Here is a 19,992-nt window from a genome sequence, read left to right on the forward strand (position 1 = left end):
ACAGGTCTGACTCGGAGCCGGCCGTCCTCGGTGCCTAGCTCCAGGCAGACGATTTCGGCCGTTGTCGGTTCCAGCACGTCCCATCGCTCGCGAAATCGAGCCAAATGCGCAACACTTGAGGACCAGACAATACATTTTGGTAAGCAACACGTCAACTTTGATACCATCCCTCTGCCTGGCATACGGCCTCGTTTGCTCACCATCGTTTCGCAGTTTACAGACCGTGCAACATCACCGCCCTCAACGCCGCCACGGGTTCGAACGCTGTGCGAGAGGGGCTAGGTAGAAGTGGACAACAATGGCGGCATCATCTGTCTTTCAGCCCTTTATCTACAGAAGAGTCATGAGCTGCACCATCTCGAGCGTTGCACCTTGGTATAGTGACGGACACTACGCCTGCGTCGACGTGGTATGCGGTTTTGGATTGAAGATGGCTATAGGATATAAAGCAAAAATGCTCAGATACCAGCATGTACGACCATAGCCGAGTGAAAAATCTGGATCCCGTCTGATCTCCGATCGATAACCACTTGAGCGCCAGATTAGTAGTTGGGTCGGTGACGACCAGCGAACACCGGGTGTTGTACATTTTTTTTTGCTGTTTTATTTTTTTTCCCATTTCCAATTTCTTCGTTGTTGTTTTCTTTGCTTTGTCTTGGCGGCAGAGGTGCCAGAGACGTAGCTGCAAAAAGTTGGTGTACTGTGCCGTCGCAGAAACCTGGGTGATGGTGACGACGACGAGGAATACTGCGAGTGCTAATCCCAAAGCCTTTTTTTCTTCTCTCTTCTTTTTTAAAGGTTAGACGAATAAAATGAGGTAAAGGGTCAATATGTTCATGTCGGCCATGGGGCTCAAGAAGAGCCAAGGAGACGCATTCTAGTAGCCTTGACTAGGTAATGCCTTGAAGGTTTACTCTTCATCACTGGGCGGTATCCCAAGTCGTGTTTATTTACCCCCTTAATTAATCATGTAAATTCTGTCAATCCGATTGATTTCTAGATTTTTTAATCCTTCATTTATTCCTATATTTTCTAATCATTTGGACTTCTCTACGTATCTTCATTTCATGCTAATATTTGGTTTCTCTGCCATACTGTTTTACCTGTTAACCTATAGTTCTTCCTGTCCCATGCTTTCATCGTGTTTTTGTTGTTCGAGTCTCTCTCCATTCTCAAAATGGTCGTCGATCTTCTTCCGCTTCGCCGTTTTCAACTAGTCACGTCGGCCGTCGCTCGGGGTTTGATGTGGTTCGGCTGGCCTTGGAAGGTAACCATCAAGGTCCGTGACGCCTGTCGTTACATATAAAAGCAAACCCGCAGCACACCCCCTCCAAAGTCTTGCCGCGACATCATCTGCACTCTAAAGAAATTCATATTGCATCTGTTGTACAGGGCTGGGACAATGCGCAAATAATAATTTTGTTTTTATGTTCTTTTTTTTAGTTGATTCGATCAATTCACTTTTTACACAGATTCGGGTTACCATGCTACCTATATCGCATTACCATACAGTGGTCAGTCAGAAAAGGACGCCTGTTTACAGCTTCTTCATGTCGACAACGGCACGGATGCAGTCGCCCTCCTTCATGGTCTCAAAGGCATTGTTGATCTCGCCCAGAGTCTTGCGGTGGGTGATGAACTCGTCAACCTTGAGCTTGCCGTCGAGGTAGTCGCTGACGAGGCCGCCCATCTGGGAGCGACCCTTGATGCCACCGAAGGCGCATCCCTTCCACACACGGCCAGTGACAAGCTGGAATGCTGCCTCTGTTGTCAGTACTCGAGTTGTCCTTGCGACGGGATCAAAACAAAAGAGAGAAAAATGGAGCAACATACGTCGGGTGGAAATTTCCTGACCGGCAGCGGCGACACCGATAATGATGCTCTCGCCCCAGCCCTTGTGGCAGGCCTCGAGCGCGGCGCGCATGACGTTGACGTTGCCGGTGCAGTCAAAGGTGTAGTCGCAGCCGCCGTCGGTCATCTCAATGAGCTTCTCGACAATGGTCTGGCCATCCTTGAGGTCGTTGGGGTTGACAAAGTCGGTGGCGCCAAACTTCTTGGCCCAGGCCTCCTTGGCGGGGTTGACGTCGACAATGATGATCTTGGCGGCCTTGTTGATGACGGCGCCCTGGACGACGGACAGGCCGACGCAGCCGGCGCCAAAGACGGCAATGTTGGAGCCCTCCTCGACGTTGGCGGTTACGCGGGCGGCGCCGTAGCCGGTGGTGATGCCGCAGCCGAGCAGGCAGGTGCGGTCCATCGGAGCGTCGGGCTGGACGGCGACGACGGAGATGTCGGCGACGACGGTGTACTGCGAAAAGGTCGAGGTGCCCATGAAGTGCAGCAGGTCCTTGCCCTTGCACTTGAAGCGGCTGGTGCCGTCGGGCATGACGCCCTTACCCTGGGTGGCGCGGATCTTGCCGCAGAGGTTGGTCTTGCCCGACTTGCAAAACTTGCACTCTTTGCATTCGGGGGTGCTGCGCGACCGACGCGGTTAGAGGCGCACGGAAAGTGTGAGAGCGGAGAGAAGAAGAACAACAACAACAAGAAGAAGGCGCAAGGTCGAGTTGCTTACTAAAGGCAGACGACGGTGTCGCCGGGCTTGACGTTGGTGACGCCCTCGCCGACCGACTCGACGATTCCGGCGCCCTCGTGTCCGAGGACGATGGGGAAAGCGCCCTCGGGATCCTTGCCGGAGAGCGTGTACGCATCTGTCATGCGTTGGGATGAGTTTTCATTGTCTCGCTGCGGGCGAAGGAGTCGTCCGAGGTTGGCGTACCTGTGTGGCAAACACCAGTGTAGTGAATCTGAACGCGGACCTCGTGGGCCTTGGGGGGAGCAACCTCGATGTCCTCAATGGTGAGCTCCTTGCCGGCCTCCCAGGCGACGGCCGCCTTGCAAGTGATGGTCTATTGTCATTGTATTTGATTGAGCTGTTAGCACATTTTTTTTCTTCGCTATTTGTCGCGAAAGCATCGCGTGAAATGGCATCGTCATGACATGGCCCAATCGAGCATGGAGGGGTAATGAGGGGCAAAAACGGAGGGCAAAAAGGCGGGCGAGCTCAATCTTACCTGTCCTACGGTAGACGCCATGGTATCTTTGCTACGATGAATGATGTCAAGTATGAGAATGGTAAAAAAAAAGAAGGATGAAGGAAGATGGAGGGGAAGCTTCAGGGAATTGAAAAAAGTGACGATTAAAAACAAAGTTTGGGAGCTGTGTCGAGAAGCCAAGCTATGTCATCAACGGCGTTAAGCCCGAGGCCGGCCGCGGAAGAGGAGGGGCCCCGACAACTGAGAGGAGCAGAATCGGGCCAAGCTCCCTATAAAGAATAATAAAAAGTGGTGCAAAAAAACAGACAAGAGAGCTAACCACTTGAAAATTCGAGAACCAAATGAGTAAATGAATACATAATATAAAATAAAAATAAAAATAAAAATAAAAATAAAAATAAAAATAAAAATAAAAACAGACCCCCGCTGCGGAGCGGTAGCGGAACGTTGGTTGTAATACTCTTTATTAATGCATAATGATCCAAGGCATCGCCAAGATGCCGAATAGCGAGAATGCGCCGATTGCGATACGAGTTTGGTAGTACCTAAGTAGAGGGAGGCGACTTACTTGGTGAGGTTTGCGTCGCGAGGAACCTCTATCATGCCGCCAGCAACAGTTCTTGTCTTTCCATTTCATACTCTTGCCAAAATGTCCTTCAAGTTATCTATACAATAGAAAAAAAATAAATCAAAGCACCTCAAAGTATCTCTACCATTTTATTCATACAGCTGTCCCGACCATGGGCACCTTCATGTAGCTCTCTCCCCAAACCGATCACCTGATCGCCCAGCCCGTGCAGGTTCCGCCGTCGTCGACCAATTCACGGTCCGGGCTTTGCCTGCAACACGAAATGTCACACGCCGAGAATGTACTGGCCGAAAGAGTCATGCTTTCAAATCAACCGGAATAACTCGCGCCAGATTATTCCGCCTTGGCACATTCGATTTGGTCTTCAACATTATCAGTACTCAGTAGCCTTGCGTTCCCTAAATGGCAGCTTCAGCACAGCCACATCCACCTGCACCTCACCTGCCACAGCATCAGCCATAACACACCAGCCACAACCACCAGCCACAGCTTCTGCATATGCCCCACATTCATTGACGACAAGCTTCCAGCAACAGCCCCGCCATGATGAAGCTGCGTACGCCATCACCAGTCTTTTTGAACCAGCTCGTCCGGCCGATATCCTCACACACATCGCGCTGCCCCAAAGTCCATACACCATGCCTGTACGCAAAATTCCCGATCCATACCCTCCCCTGCTATGCCTTGCATCCATGCACACCTGTCCTCCCTCGCGCAATGGGCTACGTTTCCTCCCCGACAATCACCACCATCCACTACGTGCTGACTGAACTAACGCGCTCTCCACTCCTCTTCCGTGAATTAGGCCTACAACTCCGTCTTCAACTCGGAGCCCAATCCGCGGCTGATTGGCAACTTCCCGCTCCTCCCCCTGCGCACCAAGGTCCGCGGCCCGGCCTACACGCTGCCGCCGGCCGACCCGTCCCTCTCGGCCGCCGAGTCGCCGGACCCGGACTCGGAGAGCTACGACGTGCTCGACGAGGTGCTCGCCCTCTTCCGCGCCAACACCTTCTTCCGCAACTTTGAGATCCAGGGACCCGCCGACCGCCTGCTCATCTACGGCATCTGGTTCCTCAGCGACTGCCTGACCAAGATCAAGCCCGGCGCCACCGCCCGCGACGCCCAGAAGGAGGTCATGAACCTCGCCCTCGACCTGCACTTTGCCCTGCCGGGCGACCCGGCCTGGCCGTTGAACCAGGTATGTCACTTCCGCCTGCTTACAAGCATCTCTCTCTCTCTCTCTCTCTCTCGCTTCTCCCTCTCGCTGTTCCATCTGGGACAAGAGAAAGAGACACCTCGTACTCAAAGGAATTGGAGACTCATGCTGGAACCTGTCTAGATGTACGAACCACCCCGCGATCGACAAGATGCTGAGCAGCTGCGCCAATACATGGCGCAAGTCCGTCAGGAGCTCGCCGCCCGCATACTGGCCCGCGTCTACGAGGAGGACGACACCAAGCCCAGCAAATGGTGGCTGAGCTTTACCAAGAGAAAGTTTATGGGCAAGGCGCTGTAAAGAAAAAGGGGAAAAAAGACAAAAAAAAGGAACGCAGGTGGTTGACGGAAGGCGGGCAAATACTAGACTATACTGCTTTATAACGTCAATATAGCGGACATATGTTCATTCCCAAAGGATATAACAGGGCCTCAATCCTCTTGCTTCAATAGAGGATATGAGTAAAAAGACGGGCGAATCTCCATGCCTATGCCAATATTTCTATATACATGATGCGTAGTTGCAGTGCAAAGGGTATCTCTACCATTTTCCATGAGAGAAAAAAAAGGAACAAACGACGAAAAAAGAGAGAAAAAAAACGCCATCCTTCACATCCTCTTCTTCTGAAATTTACCGCGCGCCGATATCCTGCCCTCGGCCGGAATGGCCCTCCAGCCCGTCAGCAGGTAGCCCTCGGCGCCGCCCTTGGCCATCATGAGCGGGTGGGTGCGGCCGGGCAGGACCTGCCAGCGCTTGGCCCTGCTGGTCTGGACCGAGACGCCGACGAGGAGGGTCGGGTTGATGGGGAACTCGGGGGAGCCCTGCCAGGCCTCGAGGTCGGCCGGGGAGCGGCCCTCGGCCTCGGCGGGCGGGCTCGCGACCCAGGCGGCGCGGCGGCCGATGCTGAAGCAGTCGGCCAGGCGCGTCAGGGCCTCGACCGTGGGCGAGTAGACGGCGACGGGGCTGCCACCGGCGAGCAAGGGGAGCGCGCCGCGCAGCACCGACACGGGCTCCATGGTGCTGGCGACGGCGAGCCCCGCGAAGCCGCCCGCGCGCGTCCCGTCGACGACCTGCCGCGCGCGCGCCCACCGCCGCCGCTTGCGGTGGTAGTTGCCCCGCCGGTTCGTCTTCCACGACAGCAGCTCCGCCAGCGGCACCTCGGCCGGCCGCTCCGCGTACGTCGGGTCCTCCTCGGGCGACAGCACCTGCAGCCAGCTGACGGGCAGCAGGTTGGTCGACAGCGGGTGGTACGGCGCCTGCGGGTTCGGGTCGCTGGCGTCAAAGTCAAAGTAGCGCAGCAGCGACAGGTTCGGCTGCGAGTTGGCGTGGATCAGCGTGATGGAGTTGGTCGGCGCGTAGTGCGGCGCGAGGTCGTCCTTGTGCAGCCGCTTGCGTGATGGGCGCGTCGTCGTCGTCGTCGTCGTCGTCGTCGTGTCTTCGGTGCCGTTGGCATCCTCGGCGGCGCCGCCGGCCTCTGGGTCCTCCTCCTGGTTGCCCTTGGCATCCTCCCGAGCAGCGGCCGCCTCAGAATCTTCGTCGCGGTAGAGAATTCCCATCCTCTCAGCCATGGCAGCAACCAGCAGGCCGCCAGTGTCATCGACCGCCAGCCACCTGCCTCCATGCGGCGTCGTCACGCCCTCGACGGGGTGCCCGCCAAAGTGCACGTCGGCCCAGCACCCTACGAGGGCCAGCGATTCCTGTCGCATCTCCAGAATCTTGCTCGCGTCCTTGTCCTCGAGCATCCACTGCGCCATCATCGGCACGTCCAGCGGCAGGACCGTGAAGCGGCGCACGTACTTCTTCTCCTTGAGCAGCTTGTACTTGGCCAGCGAGTACGCCGTCTTCTGGTCAATGGCCGTGTGCCGCAGCAGCAGCTTGGCCACGATCTCGCGGCCCGCGCCCGCGCCCTTGCGCTTGAGCTCCTCAATCTCCTCGGTCGTGAGCGTCTGCCGCGCCCGCTCGTCAAACGTCTTGCGCGTGACGACGCCGCCTCTGCCGCCGCCGCCACCGTTGCCGCTGCCGTCCTCGGCGACCTCGTCGTCGGCGAGGGCAAGCTCCTCGTCCACGGCAGCCGCAATCATGGCCTCGTTGACATCGTCGCTGTCCTGGTTCGAGGGCTCTGCATCGGCATCGGGCGTCGCATTCGCCGCCTCGTCTTCGGCCGTCGTGTCGATGAGGGCGTCGGCGTTGAGCTCCGTGCCGGGCACTATGCGCAGCCGCGAAAAGGTCTCGCCGTCGCGCTTGTCTTGGACTTCGTAGGTCAGGTGGTACGGGCGATCGAGGATCAGGTTGCTCGGGAACGAGCCGTACTTGCCCAAGCTCACGGTTCTGCCAAACAGCGGGTTGGTTAGCGACCAAGAGCTCACAGGACAGGCCGGGTGGGAGAGGGCGGCGTCTTACGTATTGGGTGTTATTTGTAGTATTTTGACATTTCCATTAGGAAGCTTCAACGCTACCCAGGCATTGGGCTGCACCGTATTTCGTGGCATGACGTTTCTGGTGTCGCGCCCTGTGTGCTGTCGCCAAAGAAAAGTGTTGCAAAAAAAAAGTTTCCCATCTTGACTTTTTTGGCGCCCCACCCTAGCTCAGAACTTGTAAGTCAACAAGGCGACTGAGTGTTGCGGATTGAATATTAATGTATTTGAATGTCGCGAAAAAAATGTGCAAGACATAATTTGTCAGTTGCGTTTAAATCAATGCACTACGCTTCATTCAATGTGTTGGGTATATGTACAATGCTTGTCTTTTGACAAATGCTCAATGAATTGTAAACGTCTCCTCCACGGCGCCCTTCATAGCCAGCGCCTCGCCATTCATCATGCCATGCACGTAGCACTCTCCAACGAGTATCCAGCCATCTTCGCTTCGCTGTCCCCTCCGTCGCAGCACAAAAGGGGCTGTGCCGCCATACAAAACGACCACGACGTCGCCTGGCTCCATGCTATCCGGACCGAGGACGTAATGGCCCTGCGCCGAGAGGCCCAGACGTCGGTGCCTCGAAGTCAGGGACGCCTCGTGCGACCACTTGAATGCGTCGCCGCCTCCATCACGACCAAGCTCTCGGATCTCCTCCGATACCATGGGATCCGAGCGCCGCGCTGTTCGGCCCAGGTAGGCTGCAGCGTTTGCCAGGTGCTCCGAGGCAGAAACCGTAGAATAGTCACGGGTGCGATTCATGCCAACGCCAGCATTCGTCAGGCACTGTGCTAGAGCTAGAAATGGTGGCTCGCCCGTCGGGTAGTAGCTACCGTTCGGCGACGAGGCAGAGAGATGGACGGGAGCCTTTTGGCGGCAGATCCTCTGCCAGAGGGCCACCATGGGATGCGTGGCATCCTCGCGCTGTCGCCGGACATGGAAACTGTCACCGCGTATTACCCAAGACACCAGCTTTATGGTGTCGATATGTTTCCCTTTGATCTGGAGCGTCATCGTGCTCCTGTCGATTGTGAGCTGCGGCTTCGTGCTGCCCGCCGCCCGATGGGGAGTGTCGGGCGAGCCAAATAGATGATGCGCCCTCTGTCGCCAGTCCGGGACCCACGAGGGTAGTTCGTTTAGCTTGAAAGATGATGCACAAGGCACAGCCCCGTCCGCATTGGTGAGGATGGAGTTTTGCCTGCTCCGTGACACCTCCCCCCCGTAGTGCGTCGCCGTGAGCATAATCAGCGACTCGGCGCCTTCCAGCCCCCGGATGGCGACGTCGCAGTACACATCCTCGACCGAGCGGCTGTAGTCGGCCACCAGCCCTCGCAGAGCCGGCGTCGTGCTCGTCTTGCGCAGAGAAAAGTGGCCGAGAAAGGCAAAGACGCGGTCCCGCGGATCCTCGGCCAGCATGTGTCTCGCGCGATGGAGCTCGTACACGAAGTTGCCCCGCCGGTGCAGCTGGTTGACGACGACCTCCTCGGGCTCCTCGAAGCGGCGGTGCAGGTACCGGATGTTGGGCGTCATGACGGCGAAGCGCGAGCGGAGGTGGTGGTAGCGCTCATTCAGCACCGCGACGACGCCGGACAGCACGTCCCAGCTGATTTCGGCCTCGCCCCAGAACAGCGTGGCGGGCGTTCTGGTGCCAATTTCTTGCACGATCCATATGCGGTTGAACTTTTATTCACGGTCAGCATGCGGACAGTACACCTCGGCATGACCGCAACCTACCCAGGGGAGCATGGCAAGCTTTGCAAACGGCTTCCACGGCGCGACATCTTGCAGATGCAAGTTGTTGGAATGCGCTTCGCGGAACTTTTCATGGGCTTGCTCGTCAGAGAAGACTTGTTGCAAATACTGCACCATCTCGACCGCATCCTTTGCCTTTCCGTCTTCGTCGCGGCCTAGCCAGACCAGCACCCGCTTTGCACTTCTGTACACGCTGTTCATCAAGTTGACCTGCTGGCTGCGCTCCTCGACGTCGTCCTGGTTGATGCAGACCTGGTCGGCCCAGAGCCTGCGCGGGCGGTCCTCGAGCCGCAGGCGCTGCAGCGCGTCGCATATGCTCTGCGTGATGCGGAGCACCCTGCCATCCCCGAAATGCAGCTCCTCCAGGCGACTGCGGCTGCCTCATACGTACGAGACGGCTTCGAAATCCACCTCGGGCGCCGGACCGGCGAGCGACTCGGTGCTCAGGTCGCCGCGGAGCGGCTCTTCCCCGCAGCGCGCCGGGTGCAGCGTCAGCACGCGGATGGTCTGCGCGTCGCCGAAGGGCTCATATTCGTACAAGCGCCGGGGACTTGCCTCGGCGGCCGCGCTTGTCATGAGAGGCACGCTCTTGCGCGACTCTCGGGGGCGCCGCAACAGATATGTACAGAGACTGAAACGTCTCGTGCCCCTGACTCCGGGCAGAAGAGCGCATTTGAAGAAAAAGACGGCCCGGGAAGCCGCCGAAATCATGATTTGCCTATTAGTGGGACGTGGAGACGAGGCCGGCGTTATTAGTTGTCGCGCTACTTTGGGCAAGCGTTGCCATATTCGGCATGAGTCAGAACGATCATTTCCGTCTGTCATTATATCACGTCTAAACAGTATTCCGAAATTTTGTGAAAATTCTCAGTCCCGTTGAAAGGTTGACTGTTGGCTGGCAGTTGAGTCATGTGCTTTCGTGGTAGACTCCATTACAGGGTCCCCGCACTTTTAACCGCCGACAATACTCGACTAACACGAAGATGGATTCCTCCAGGCCTTCTCTTCAACCACATGGACTGACGTTTCATAGACTTGCGATAACCAAGACATTCCGAATTGTTGTACGAAGAGAAGAATCACTCGGCACAGTAGCACTATTACTTGGAGAGACGCACATAACAATTCACTACCGTAGAATAACAATCTCCCGAGTAGTCATTCGAATCGATCTAGGCGTAGCGTAGGCAGAAGACTCTTTAGCCAGGACAAGCAACCGCCAGGCGAGTCTTCAAGCGCTGCGCTATATCAGCCTATTACTGAGCTTCTACTTCAAAAACACTGCAGGTAGCTCAGGGCCCCAAACCGCCAAGCCTTCGTTTGTGGCTGGAAGGTGGCTAATGGGTGTGTCGTGGTTGACGAGATCTCCGTCCGCATAATGCTCAACCATGTTTCCGGTAGTATCCCACCAGTAATCAAAGATTTGGCTTCCCAATATGTGACGTCCCACACCCCATACACTCTTGTAGCCTTTGCTCGCGAGCCATTGGTGACCGAGCTGCTGGGTATCAAAGTCGTGAACTTCGAAGGAACAATGGTGAACATGCGTCGTCTCCCCCTTGCTCAGAAAAAAAGTATGGTGATCGACATGATCTTCCCCGCGATCGACATGAACGAATATCGTCACGTAGCTAGCTTTGCTATCGCCTGCTTCCACGTACAGTAAATCAGTAGGCACAAGGTTGATGTTGCGTGTATACCAATCCATTTGTGACTCGAAATCTTTGACGACGAGACCGTAGTGGCCCAGCTACATACGAAAGACCGTCAGCAAGCACAGCTCAGGTGCATGTTGCTGGTTCGACAAGACAAGGATACCTTGTGCACCGCAGCCGGACCAGGCTCGAAGCGCTGAAACTGACGCTTTCTTGGCTTATCTGCTGTGTAGTTGACGACGAGTTTTTGTGGCAGGTCTCCAGCCTGCAAGGCAATCTGGCCATGGATAAAATTGATCGGCATGCCTTCGGCATCCCAGGCCGTGACTAGTGATCCACCTCCAGGTGCGTCATGCAGTACCTCAATCGTCGAGGAGTTGGGTAGCTGACTTGCCTTGACCAAGTCACCGTAGGACTCGACTTGAAACGTGCCACCGAGAAATCTCTTTTCTCCTTTTTGTGCAAAGTAAACATATTGATCGTTTCCATACCCTTTTAGCCACAGCTTGTCACTGGTTTGTTTCACAACAGACATTCCAAAATCTTGCAGAAACCCTGCAATGGTATTCAAGTCGGGATGCTGATATCGCATGTGCACCAGCTTGACAACTCGAATCTGGGCCGACGGATCGATACCTCGCGCATCCCTCCAAGACTGAAGTGATTGCGAGCTGAATCCATTTGCTTCAGTATCTTGCACAGAAGCACCGGAGTTGAAGGTGTTCTTGGCAAACGTCAGCCTTCTACTTTGTAACGGAAATGAAAGTACAGGTCATTGCAGAGGACAGGATACACACTGTTGTAGTGGTATTCTCCATCGCAATAGTAATGTGGATCACAGAGAGAGCGAAGGCATCACCAGGTCACGGCACGAACAGAAGCGTCGATGAAGGAACCTTGATTGTGATGATGATGCAGGAAGGAAGAAGCTATATAGAGGGTGGCGGCGTCAGTGACCTTGTATGGGTGGTGCTGAATCAGCTGGCGGGCTGTGCCTGCCAACAAAAAATAGCCAGAAGACTTTCAGTGAGCGAGTTATTCCCGAGATATTGGAAGATGAAGGAAAGAGGACCAAGCTCCACACGCAAATACTCAAATCGAGATGAAAAGGGTTGCTGTTGAAATGAAGTGTTCAAGCTTTGGATATTGGCATTCTTCGTCGTCTACCCTCATTATCGAGACCATGAGCGAATTTCTGTCCTGACTTCCGCTGTTGAAAAGCCAAGCCGGCCACGCTTTCTTGAGGCGCCGATTAAGCTGCTGCCTGCATAATAACAACCCCTTGGCAGAGCGCTACATCTAGTAAAGATGATCTCTTGATTATGATTATGAGGGAGTAAGTATTGAGGAATTCATAGGTTTCCATTTAACTCCTGTAGAAGCCATTTGGTGCACGCGCTCGCAGCTGATAGCTGATGAGCGCATGAGGCATACGCCGCGACACAGCCTTGATGAAATCTGAGCACTGAGATGCTGTTATTTTTCGACCAGAGTATACAAGGACTTTTCTATATAGTATACAGCAGTAGTTTGACGATTATATGCCGCCTTCTTCAAAGCGAATACCGGGTAGGTAGTAAGTCACGAATACGAAAATAGTTCTCTCATCAAGACATTATCACTACTATAATCTCCAAATCATTAGTAAATTCTCAAGATCATGGATCCTAGATCTTAGCCCCGACACCAACAAATTGCAGATAGCACGAAGAGACGTACAATGTTTAAAAAAACCTACTTGTGACGAACTAGCAGTCGAAAATGCAGAGTAAAGAAGGTAAAATCGACGACTTAGTACACATGTACGACCATGGCCGGATGAAAAATCTGGATTCCGTCAAGATCTTTCACCCATAAGGCCTTTCGAATTTGGGCAACCATTGCTGGCTTTTCGGTGTAAGCAGTGTGCCTCTGTTTTTAGTGACATTTCGACCGACTGACCCATCGCTTGGCCACCGTTTGGCTTTGCTGAAATTCTGTCGCTGCCAAAATAATAAACAGAGACAAAACGGGTAACCTCCATCGTTAATTTTACTGGTGAGAAGCCGACGTCGCTAGGTGTCCATCACCACCCTCAACTCCTCTAGTTCCACACCAGGCTGGCCGAGGATTCAAGCACACCGAAGAAGCTGCTTCCGTCTTAGCAGAGTCGTGAATTACCTTCACCAGGAGCAACATGGTCGGCTGGATGTTAGCCCGAACGTGTTGAATCTCGTACCCGTGCTGTAGGAGGCGGCGAGAAAGCGGGGGATGGACACCACCTAGGCCTGCCCAGCGGTTCGCATTCCGTGTCGCGATCTGCTGCAGGAGCAGTTCTGCCGGCAGTTCTGCCTACCTCCTTTTACCGCGTGGTTTTGGGCGCCGTCTTCCACGAGGGCTGAATACTTTTGAACTGATCGATGATTGCTATTCCGGCCATCTAGCCTCTAAATAAATCACTAATACAACCTTTTGGGAGCACCACAAGAGCTTCCCGTGATGAGAACGAGAGATGGATAATGTGGCTCATGCATCAGATACGACGCCATCTAACCTTAAACTAGATTAGTCTAACCTTAAACTAGACTACTTCTCGTGCTTTCCTCCAGAGATGCCTGACGCATTCATGTCGTGCTCGCTACCTACGCCTTGTCCCCAGGCCCAAGCCCAGATATGACAGGATGCGATATAAAACCGTGTCGCCATATATCATTTATGCATCTGCAGGCAAAATGGCTACGCAATCGCAAATTAGACGGCATACACTAAATTTCGTTTACAAAGCTCATTGCGCAGGGTAGTGGATGCACTCCTTACATTTGACTTGTTTTCTCACTATCTGGGTAACCTAGGCACGACACCTGCATCTTGTGCGCGCAACCATCAGTATATCAGTTCTGTGACCAGGTCCCGTGTCCGGACACGTTTGAGGCTGGGCTGAGGGGCAAATCGAGAGGTCCCTCGATCCTTGGACCGTTGTTGACAGTGAGCGTGATCTCTTCCGTGCCAACCTTTCCACTGAAAGGCCTCTGAGTGGTGAGCTGTCCCACATTGTCGTACGTCAATATCGCCCCGTTGCATGAAAATTCCTGGACTGCTGGGTTGAAGTTGCCGCTGAAATGATATTGAACATCCTCGATGATAAATGTAGAGGTGAACTTGTTGCTACCGGCGATTCCTCTGACAAATCCTCTCGCGGTAGGCATCTGCATAACCAAGTCGTTAGTCGCGGGCAATAGTCCTAAAACTAGTTGATAACATTGCTCACCTTGATTGTCTTTTGTACGCGTTCGAGTCAATTCAAGTAGCTTTCGGGGTTGTATGTGGAAAGGCTTTTTCCAAGTGAGCCAGTTTGGATGCTTTGTCGAAGAGGTAAAGGTGAGAGCCGGACCTTGGCATATATATAGATGAAAGCTCGCCACTTAAAAACTCATTGTATAGCTAACCCATGATGCATTCGAGCCGCGCTGTGGCGTCGGGTTGGATTTACATTTAGAGAATAACGAGTAAAATGCACCGTTGTAAAGACAGACAGCGCTCCTTTCTCGCCGGCTGTGAGGCGTTGCTGCCTAATATTCTGCTGATCGTACGTCCATCATGATGAGGAGGTGATGCGCCTTTTCTTTTTACAGGATACAGGGCAATATTGCAACCAAACACAAGACTTCTCCTATGTGTGTTACGATGAGGAGGCCATGCGCTTTTTCTTTCTACAGGATGCAGGGCGAAGTTTCTGCCCAGCACGAGACTTTTCCTCTGTATGTTACTATGAAGAGGTGATGCGCTTTTTCTTCTGACAGGATGCAGGGTGAGCTTGCAGCCCAACACAAGACTTTTCCTATGTGTGCTACTATCAGGAGGTGATATGCCTCTCTCTTACAGGATGCAGGGTGATATAGCTGCGTCGGCTCGCATGGCTTGAAAAATTGTCCAAGACGGTATACCACTGCGGAGGCTACTATAGCCACCCACTCGGGTTTCACCACGCACGCATGTCTCGTGCGTTTCCTACCAGTATGTACTATAAATCTGGTGGATTTTATCATACTATTAGCATCTCTTTCATATATCTTCCTGCGATGTGATGATGACGCAGGAAAGAAGCAGCTATCCAGAGGGTAGTGGCTTTATAAAGCAAAAATACTCATCAACCAGCATGTACGACCATAGCCGAGTGAAAAATCTGGATCCCGTCTGATCTCCGATCGATAACCACTTGAGCGCCAGATTAGTAGTTGGGTCGGTGACGACCAGCGAACACCGGGTGTTGTACATTATTTTTTTGTCAGGCTATCTTTTTTGTTAGTTTTGCCGTCTACAGTTCAGTCGTGCCGAGACCTCCTGATGCCGAGGATTGGTGGCTATCTTAATTTAATGCTCTGAAAACGACAACATAGTGGATTGCTGCAAGTAAAACTCGTCAAATTGACGTGATGCCGACAAGAAAATGTGAAGCAAGACTACAGTCCAAGTAGCTGGCACTGATGATTGTCGAGACCAATTGTTCCAGGTTCGCCGACTACCCAGCCAAGGAAGTACTCTACACCGCGTACCAAGTATTGAGAACCACATCACCAATAGTTGCTTCTCCAAGGGGTACAAAAGTGCCCAACCTCTTGCTAGGTAGTGCAGAACGACATACGACCTGAGAAACCTCGGGCAGACCATCGTAGACATGGTTCTTCATTGCGATCACTCTTTATAGATAATTCAATCGGTCTTTTATTGCACGCCACTGTGTTGTCACCTATAGCATTGGAAACCTGGTGTCAGGACAGCCTTAATTCTTGGAAAGCCGCGGGAAAAGTCCCAGGGCATTTCGAAAGTTGATCTTTTCTAATTCCTCTCGGTTCAATACATCGGCCTCGGCCAGATCCTTGGTGAAAAATTTGGTCGAAGCGACGGGGGCGTATGGAAAGTCGCTCCCGTAGAGAATGTGATCTGCTGAAACGAATCTTTGCAGAAGCGGCAGGGCCAGCGAAGAGTCGGTGAGCGCCATGTCGTAGTAGAACAGCCTCGCGTTTTCCAGAAACTGCTCGCTGGTCATGGGAGAGATTCCAGCGTCCGCCATCGCAACCGCGGGACGCATCGCGATATAGGGCAAGCTGCCTCCACCGTGCGAGAGGATAATCTTGCACCTTTTGTACTTGCGGACGGTATCAGTGGTGATGAGATCAACGGCAGTGCGAGTTGTCTCGTGGGGGTAGTCGATTACAGGCTGCGGAAGCATCTTGTTGACGGGGTTAGTATCCACTGCATGAGTTGGATGTACAAACACTACTGCAGCGCGTCGATCCAGTTCTTCCCAGATTGGACGGATGTCGGTATGGCCAAGATAGTAGTTTGCATCTCCGTAGCGGGTGAAGAGGGTCACTCCATCTGCCTGGAGTTCATCGAACGCGTATCGAATCTCCTCCAAGGCCGCGGCGGTGTCGAGGATGTCGGGCAGCGCCGCGAAAAACCCATACCTATCGGGAAACTTGTCTTTGATATCTTTGGCGTACTCATTGCATTCCCTGGCAAGCCGGGCAGCTTTGGCTCCTTTGAGAATACCTGCGCCCGGCGCGGTGACCGATAGGATGGCTGTTTCGATCTCGCAGTCCGCACAAAGCTTCTGGTCAGCTTCAATGGACCAGACGGGTGTAGGGAAGCCCGAGGGGTCGCCGCCACACTCCTCGAGAGCTGAAGATTTTATTAGCATTGCCAAAAAACTGCTTCAAGTCAAACGTCCAGGTCGGAATGAACGTACCCTTCGTGTAAGCCGGAGGAAGAAAGTGATGATGAACGTCAATGCGTCGTGCCATGGGGGAAAGTATTTATATATTCAAAGTTTCTGCAATGACTTGTATACTTGGTATAGGAGTATCAAGAAGAAGAATGAGACTTTTTGCCATCAGAGAAAAAGTGTATGGAGCTGTCTTTATACCACGTTGCTGGCATTAGTTGGCATGAACAAATGCGGCGGCCTTTTCCCGCGGAACGATCGGAAGCTATGCGGGGATGCTAAGCGTCATAGGTGAGAGTTGCCGCGGCCGGGGAATGTCCACGGAGGCAATGTGCTAGCAACCAGCAAGTTTACCTCTTGCTTGATGCCGCCGGTATTCAGATCCATCGTTTAGGCCAATTTTGCCTTGCTAGACGTGCCACATCGCGAGACCTTTTGCTTCTTAGCTCGGCGCCGCCGTTGCGACTAGTATCGCAGAAGCAAGACACAATGCGACAAGACGCTAATGGACTGTATGCTCCAAGATCGGCCGTAACTGTTCCTATCTCGGCCAGCATAAAAAAGCATCTCATGGGACACGGCGCGCTGAGTCTGCCGCGGCTTTCACCTTGGCGAGCGGAACATGTGGTCGGAAACTTGCAAGCTTCTCTGGGTATTTCGCTCCGGAAAGGCGATTGACGATAATGATGTGCCAATTGAGACCAATATCGATCCCATAATTGCCTACAGTGGGGATCTTCTTCTCTAGGCGAACAACTTTGCCTGCATAATTACACCGCGTTCTGAAAAGTGCCAGGATACAATACTACGCGAATTTATCGATGTAAAGGGAACCAAGTTTTCAAGACATGAAGTAGTCTCGGATGACATGAACCCATCCTTGAGTAGTTTACCATTCTAACCATCTGTACCAGTCATCGTGATGGCAGCACAATTTTATTGCCATTGCCTGTGAACTGGTCCAAGCTCTATCAGGATCAATGATATCATCTTACAGGGTATATGTTTCACGGGAGTAAAATGAATCAAGATTTATTCTTTCCTTTCCCTCAAATCAACGAACGCCTTTCAGAACTTATTGCCTTATTCTGGATCCAATTGTGAATCAAGGCCTGATAGACTGGCCTGTTGCCTCGATTCCGAATGTGCCTTCCAAATTTATTAGGGTCGAATAACCCCGGCAGCCTTGCGAGGCAGTCTCTGGCATAGGGATTACACAAACTGTGTTCTTGTTTTAAATCACCTACGCGATATCGGGTGAAACTTTCTAGACAGACATTTATAGTATGCATTTCGCACACCGACGGGTGATGGGAGGGAAATAGGGGCATGTGGCGCTGGTGATTGTGATATCCTGCACTGCTCCTGGGGAGTGACTATGGCAACGCTTTCAATCCGCTTTCGATTCGTTGATTTTGCGACGGAAAGCTTCCGCTAGTTCTTGGCGCCGGACAACTATTGGTGCGCCCGTCTCATGCAGCGCTTCCCGTTTCCGAGACATTCGTTTTGAGGCTTGCATGATATCTGGCACATCGCCCCCGCATCCTCCAACTGCTTCCCTGAGGGGGGAGGATTTCTCACTGCAACGTGGTTTTCGCATGCTGCACGGTTCATTCAGGAAAAAAGTCGTCTGCCTTTTACTTTGTCGCGACAGTTCTGAGCAGTCATGGCATCCGTGAAGAAGAGCGAGCTCCAAAATGTCCTCATTTTGGAGACGGAGCTGGCGGGGGACAGGAGCACCAGCCTGACGCCAGAGCAAAGCAAAAGACTGGTGCGCAAAATCGATCTCTAGTACGCGGCAATCCGAACAAATCGTGGCCGTTGGACTGCCATCACTAACGCGGATCAATGATAGCCTCATGCCGATCATGACGCTATGCTTTTGCTTCCACCTCATGGACAAGCTCGCGCTGACTTACACCTCGATTCTCGGCATCCGCGAAGACCTCTACTTGAGCGCCAGCGACTACGCCTGGGCGAATAGCATATATTACTTTGGATACCTCGCGGCGTCGTACCCAGCGGCGGTGTTGATGGTGCGCCTCCCCGTCGCGAAACTGATTGCCGCTTCGCTGTAAGTTGTAAAAATAATCGCGCCGTTGGAGGTTACAGAACTTTTGACAGTGATGACTGCAGATTCAGCTGGGGGGGCATCGCGATGCTCACGTCCACCTGCCACAATGCGACCGGCCTGTTGATCAACCGCTTCTTCTTGGGTGTGGCGGAGGCTCCGCTGACGGCGGGACTCACCATCATCGTGGCCATGTGGTACACGCGAGACGAGCAGCCTTTTCGACAGTCCATCTGGTATCTGGGAGGAAGCCTGGGAACCCTCATCGGCAGCTTTGTCGGTCTCGGTGTTCACAACATCCAGTCATTTCCGCCTTGGAAGGTACGTAAGCGCCGGGCTCTGGGGCAGAAACCGGTCCCAACGCTCGAAACTGAGACCAATGTACGTGTATAGGCATTATATCTCATACTCGGAGGCGCCACCATTGTCGCATCCGTGCTCGTATTTTACTTGCTTCCGGATGTGCCATCTTCGGCCTGGTTTCTGAAAAAAGAGGAGCGCATCCTCGCCATTGCCAGAGTCAGCGATAACCTGACCGGTATCAAGTCAACGAATTTCAGCTGGCCTCAGCTTTGGGAGGCATTCCGCGACGTGAATACCTGGTTGCTTGTTCTAAATCAGCTGGCACTCAACATTCCCAATGGAGGGCTTCATCCTGTAAGTGAAACTGAGAGTAACAATGCGGAGGGGCACTGGGGAGGGGCCTAGGCCAGTGTGACGAAACAATGGTTATTGCTAATCTACATACTGACCAACACTGGCATAGTTCTTGAACATCTTTCTACGAGGTACTGGCTTCACCGAACGCGAGGTGTTTCTCCTTAACGCTTGTCAATTCCCCATTCTGTTTTTCATGAAACTTTACGTCGGCTGGGCCAGTACACGATATAAAAACACTCGCATCTTTTGGATGATTGTGTGCCTTTTCATCAGCGCCCTGGGAGTCGTTCTCATGCGACAGCTGCCTCGGCATCTGAAATGGGGTCGCTGGGCGGGCGCTGTTCTGACCGACATGTATACGGCCAACTACGGACTGCTCGCCGCACTCACATCTGGCAACTTTGCCGGCTTCACGAAGAAATCCGTGGCGGCCGCTCTTGTATGTACCTTTTTTTTCTTATCTGTCATCCGATTGGCTGCTCTGACTCTAAAATTTCGTCAGATCTTCGCTGCGGGCTGCGCCGGCAACATCATCGGCCCGCAGCTCTATAGCGGCTCAGAAGCACCGGCCTACCCGACAGGCTACCTTGCCATGCTGATATGCATCATTGCTACGATTGTTATATCGGGCATTATGCTGGTGTACACTGTGTGGGAGAATAGGCGTCGTGACATGGCAACGTGCGAGACGGACACGACGAGCGACGCGACGGACATGATGGACGGCATCGTCGCAAACTTGTCTGACAAGACAGACAGGGAGATTACAAAGTTTCGTTACATTTACTAGGATTATTTCCCGAGGATCGGCCCATATGGCCTTTTTTGCTCTTCTTCCCGACAACGGTCTGTTGAAGAGGCGCGAGACTTTTAGCAT

At 53.1% G+C, this 19,992-nt stretch overlaps 8 protein-coding genes across 8 annotated transcripts; 2 read left to right on the forward strand and 6 right to left on the reverse strand.

The window, feature by feature from the left end:
* Positions 1-1,537: 1,537 nt before the first annotated feature.
* Positions 1,538-3,092, reverse strand: V2A60_008567 (bifunctional alcohol dehydrogenase/S-(hydroxymethyl)glutathione dehydrogenase; the record flags this gene model as incomplete). Its single annotated transcript, XM_083259840.1, has 5 exons — positions 1,538-1,758; positions 1,834-2,449; positions 2,584-2,708; positions 2,777-2,906; positions 3,072-3,092. 5 exons carry the CDS (start codon positions 3,090-3,092, stop codon positions 1,538-1,540), a joined length of 1,113 nt encoding a protein of 370 aa, XP_083115966.1.
* Positions 3,093-4,280: 1,188 nt separating this feature from the next.
* V2A60_008568 (actin-related protein 2/3 complex subunit 3) lies at positions 4,281-5,158 on the forward strand (the record flags this gene model as incomplete). Its single annotated transcript, XM_083259841.1, has 3 exons — positions 4,281-4,286; positions 4,448-4,840; positions 4,982-5,158. 3 exons carry the CDS (start codon positions 4,281-4,283, stop codon positions 5,156-5,158), a joined length of 576 nt encoding a protein of 191 aa, XP_083115967.1.
* A 308-nt stretch (positions 5,159-5,466) lies between these two features.
* On the reverse strand, positions 5,467-7,347 carry V2A60_008569 (tRNA (adenine(58)-N(1))-methyltransferase non-catalytic subunit TRM6; the record flags this gene model as incomplete). The annotated part of the gene is made up of 2 exons (XM_083259842.1): positions 5,467-7,186; positions 7,259-7,347. The coding sequence occupies 2 exons, from the start codon at positions 7,345-7,347 to the stop codon at positions 5,467-5,469; spliced, it is 1,809 nt and encodes a 602-aa protein (XP_083115968.1).
* A 268-nt stretch (positions 7,348-7,615) lies between these two features.
* V2A60_008570 (heterokaryon incompatibility protein-domain-containing protein) lies at positions 7,616-9,601 on the reverse strand (the record flags this gene model as incomplete). Its single annotated transcript, XM_083259843.1, has 3 exons — positions 7,616-8,953; positions 9,008-9,362; positions 9,417-9,601. 3 exons carry the CDS (start codon positions 9,599-9,601, stop codon positions 7,616-7,618), a joined length of 1,878 nt encoding a protein of 625 aa, XP_083115969.1.
* Positions 9,602-10,292: 691 nt separating this feature from the next.
* On the reverse strand, positions 10,293-11,498 carry V2A60_008571 (Glyoxalase/Bleomycin resistance protein/Dihydroxybiphenyl dioxygenase; the record flags this gene model as incomplete). Its single annotated transcript, XM_083259844.1, has 3 exons — positions 10,293-10,775; positions 10,844-11,404; positions 11,478-11,498. The coding sequence occupies 3 exons, from the start codon at positions 11,496-11,498 to the stop codon at positions 10,293-10,295; spliced, it is 1,065 nt and encodes a 354-aa protein (XP_083115970.1).
* A 2,052-nt stretch (positions 11,499-13,550) lies between these two features.
* Positions 13,551-15,346, reverse strand: V2A60_008572 (uncharacterized protein; the record flags this gene model as incomplete). The annotated part of the gene is made up of 2 exons (XM_083259845.1): positions 13,551-13,865; positions 15,302-15,346. The coding sequence occupies 2 exons, from the start codon at positions 15,344-15,346 to the stop codon at positions 13,551-13,553; spliced, it is 360 nt and encodes a 119-aa protein (XP_083115971.1).
* Positions 15,347-15,439: 93 nt separating this feature from the next.
* V2A60_008573 (amidohydrolase family protein) lies at positions 15,440-16,463 on the reverse strand (the record flags this gene model as incomplete). The annotated part of the gene is made up of 2 exons (XM_083259846.1): positions 15,440-16,341; positions 16,409-16,463. 2 exons carry the CDS (start codon positions 16,461-16,463, stop codon positions 15,440-15,442), a joined length of 957 nt encoding a protein of 318 aa, XP_083115972.1.
* Positions 16,464-18,050: 1,587 nt separating this feature from the next.
* V2A60_008574 (uncharacterized protein) lies at positions 18,051-19,905 on the forward strand (the record flags this gene model as incomplete). The annotated part of the gene is made up of 6 exons (XM_083259847.1): positions 18,051-18,175; positions 18,240-18,458; positions 18,521-18,776; positions 18,849-19,112; positions 19,222-19,554; positions 19,618-19,905. The coding sequence occupies 6 exons, from the start codon at positions 18,051-18,053 to the stop codon at positions 19,903-19,905; spliced, it is 1,485 nt and encodes a 494-aa protein (XP_083115973.1).
* Positions 19,906-19,992: the final 87 nt, after the last annotated feature.

Source organism: Cordyceps javanica, chromosome 6 (assembly GCF_051103115.1).
Source record: "Cordyceps javanica chromosome 6, complete sequence".
Classification (NCBI taxonomy): domain Eukaryota; kingdom Fungi; phylum Ascomycota; class Sordariomycetes; order Hypocreales; family Cordycipitaceae; genus Cordyceps; species Cordyceps javanica.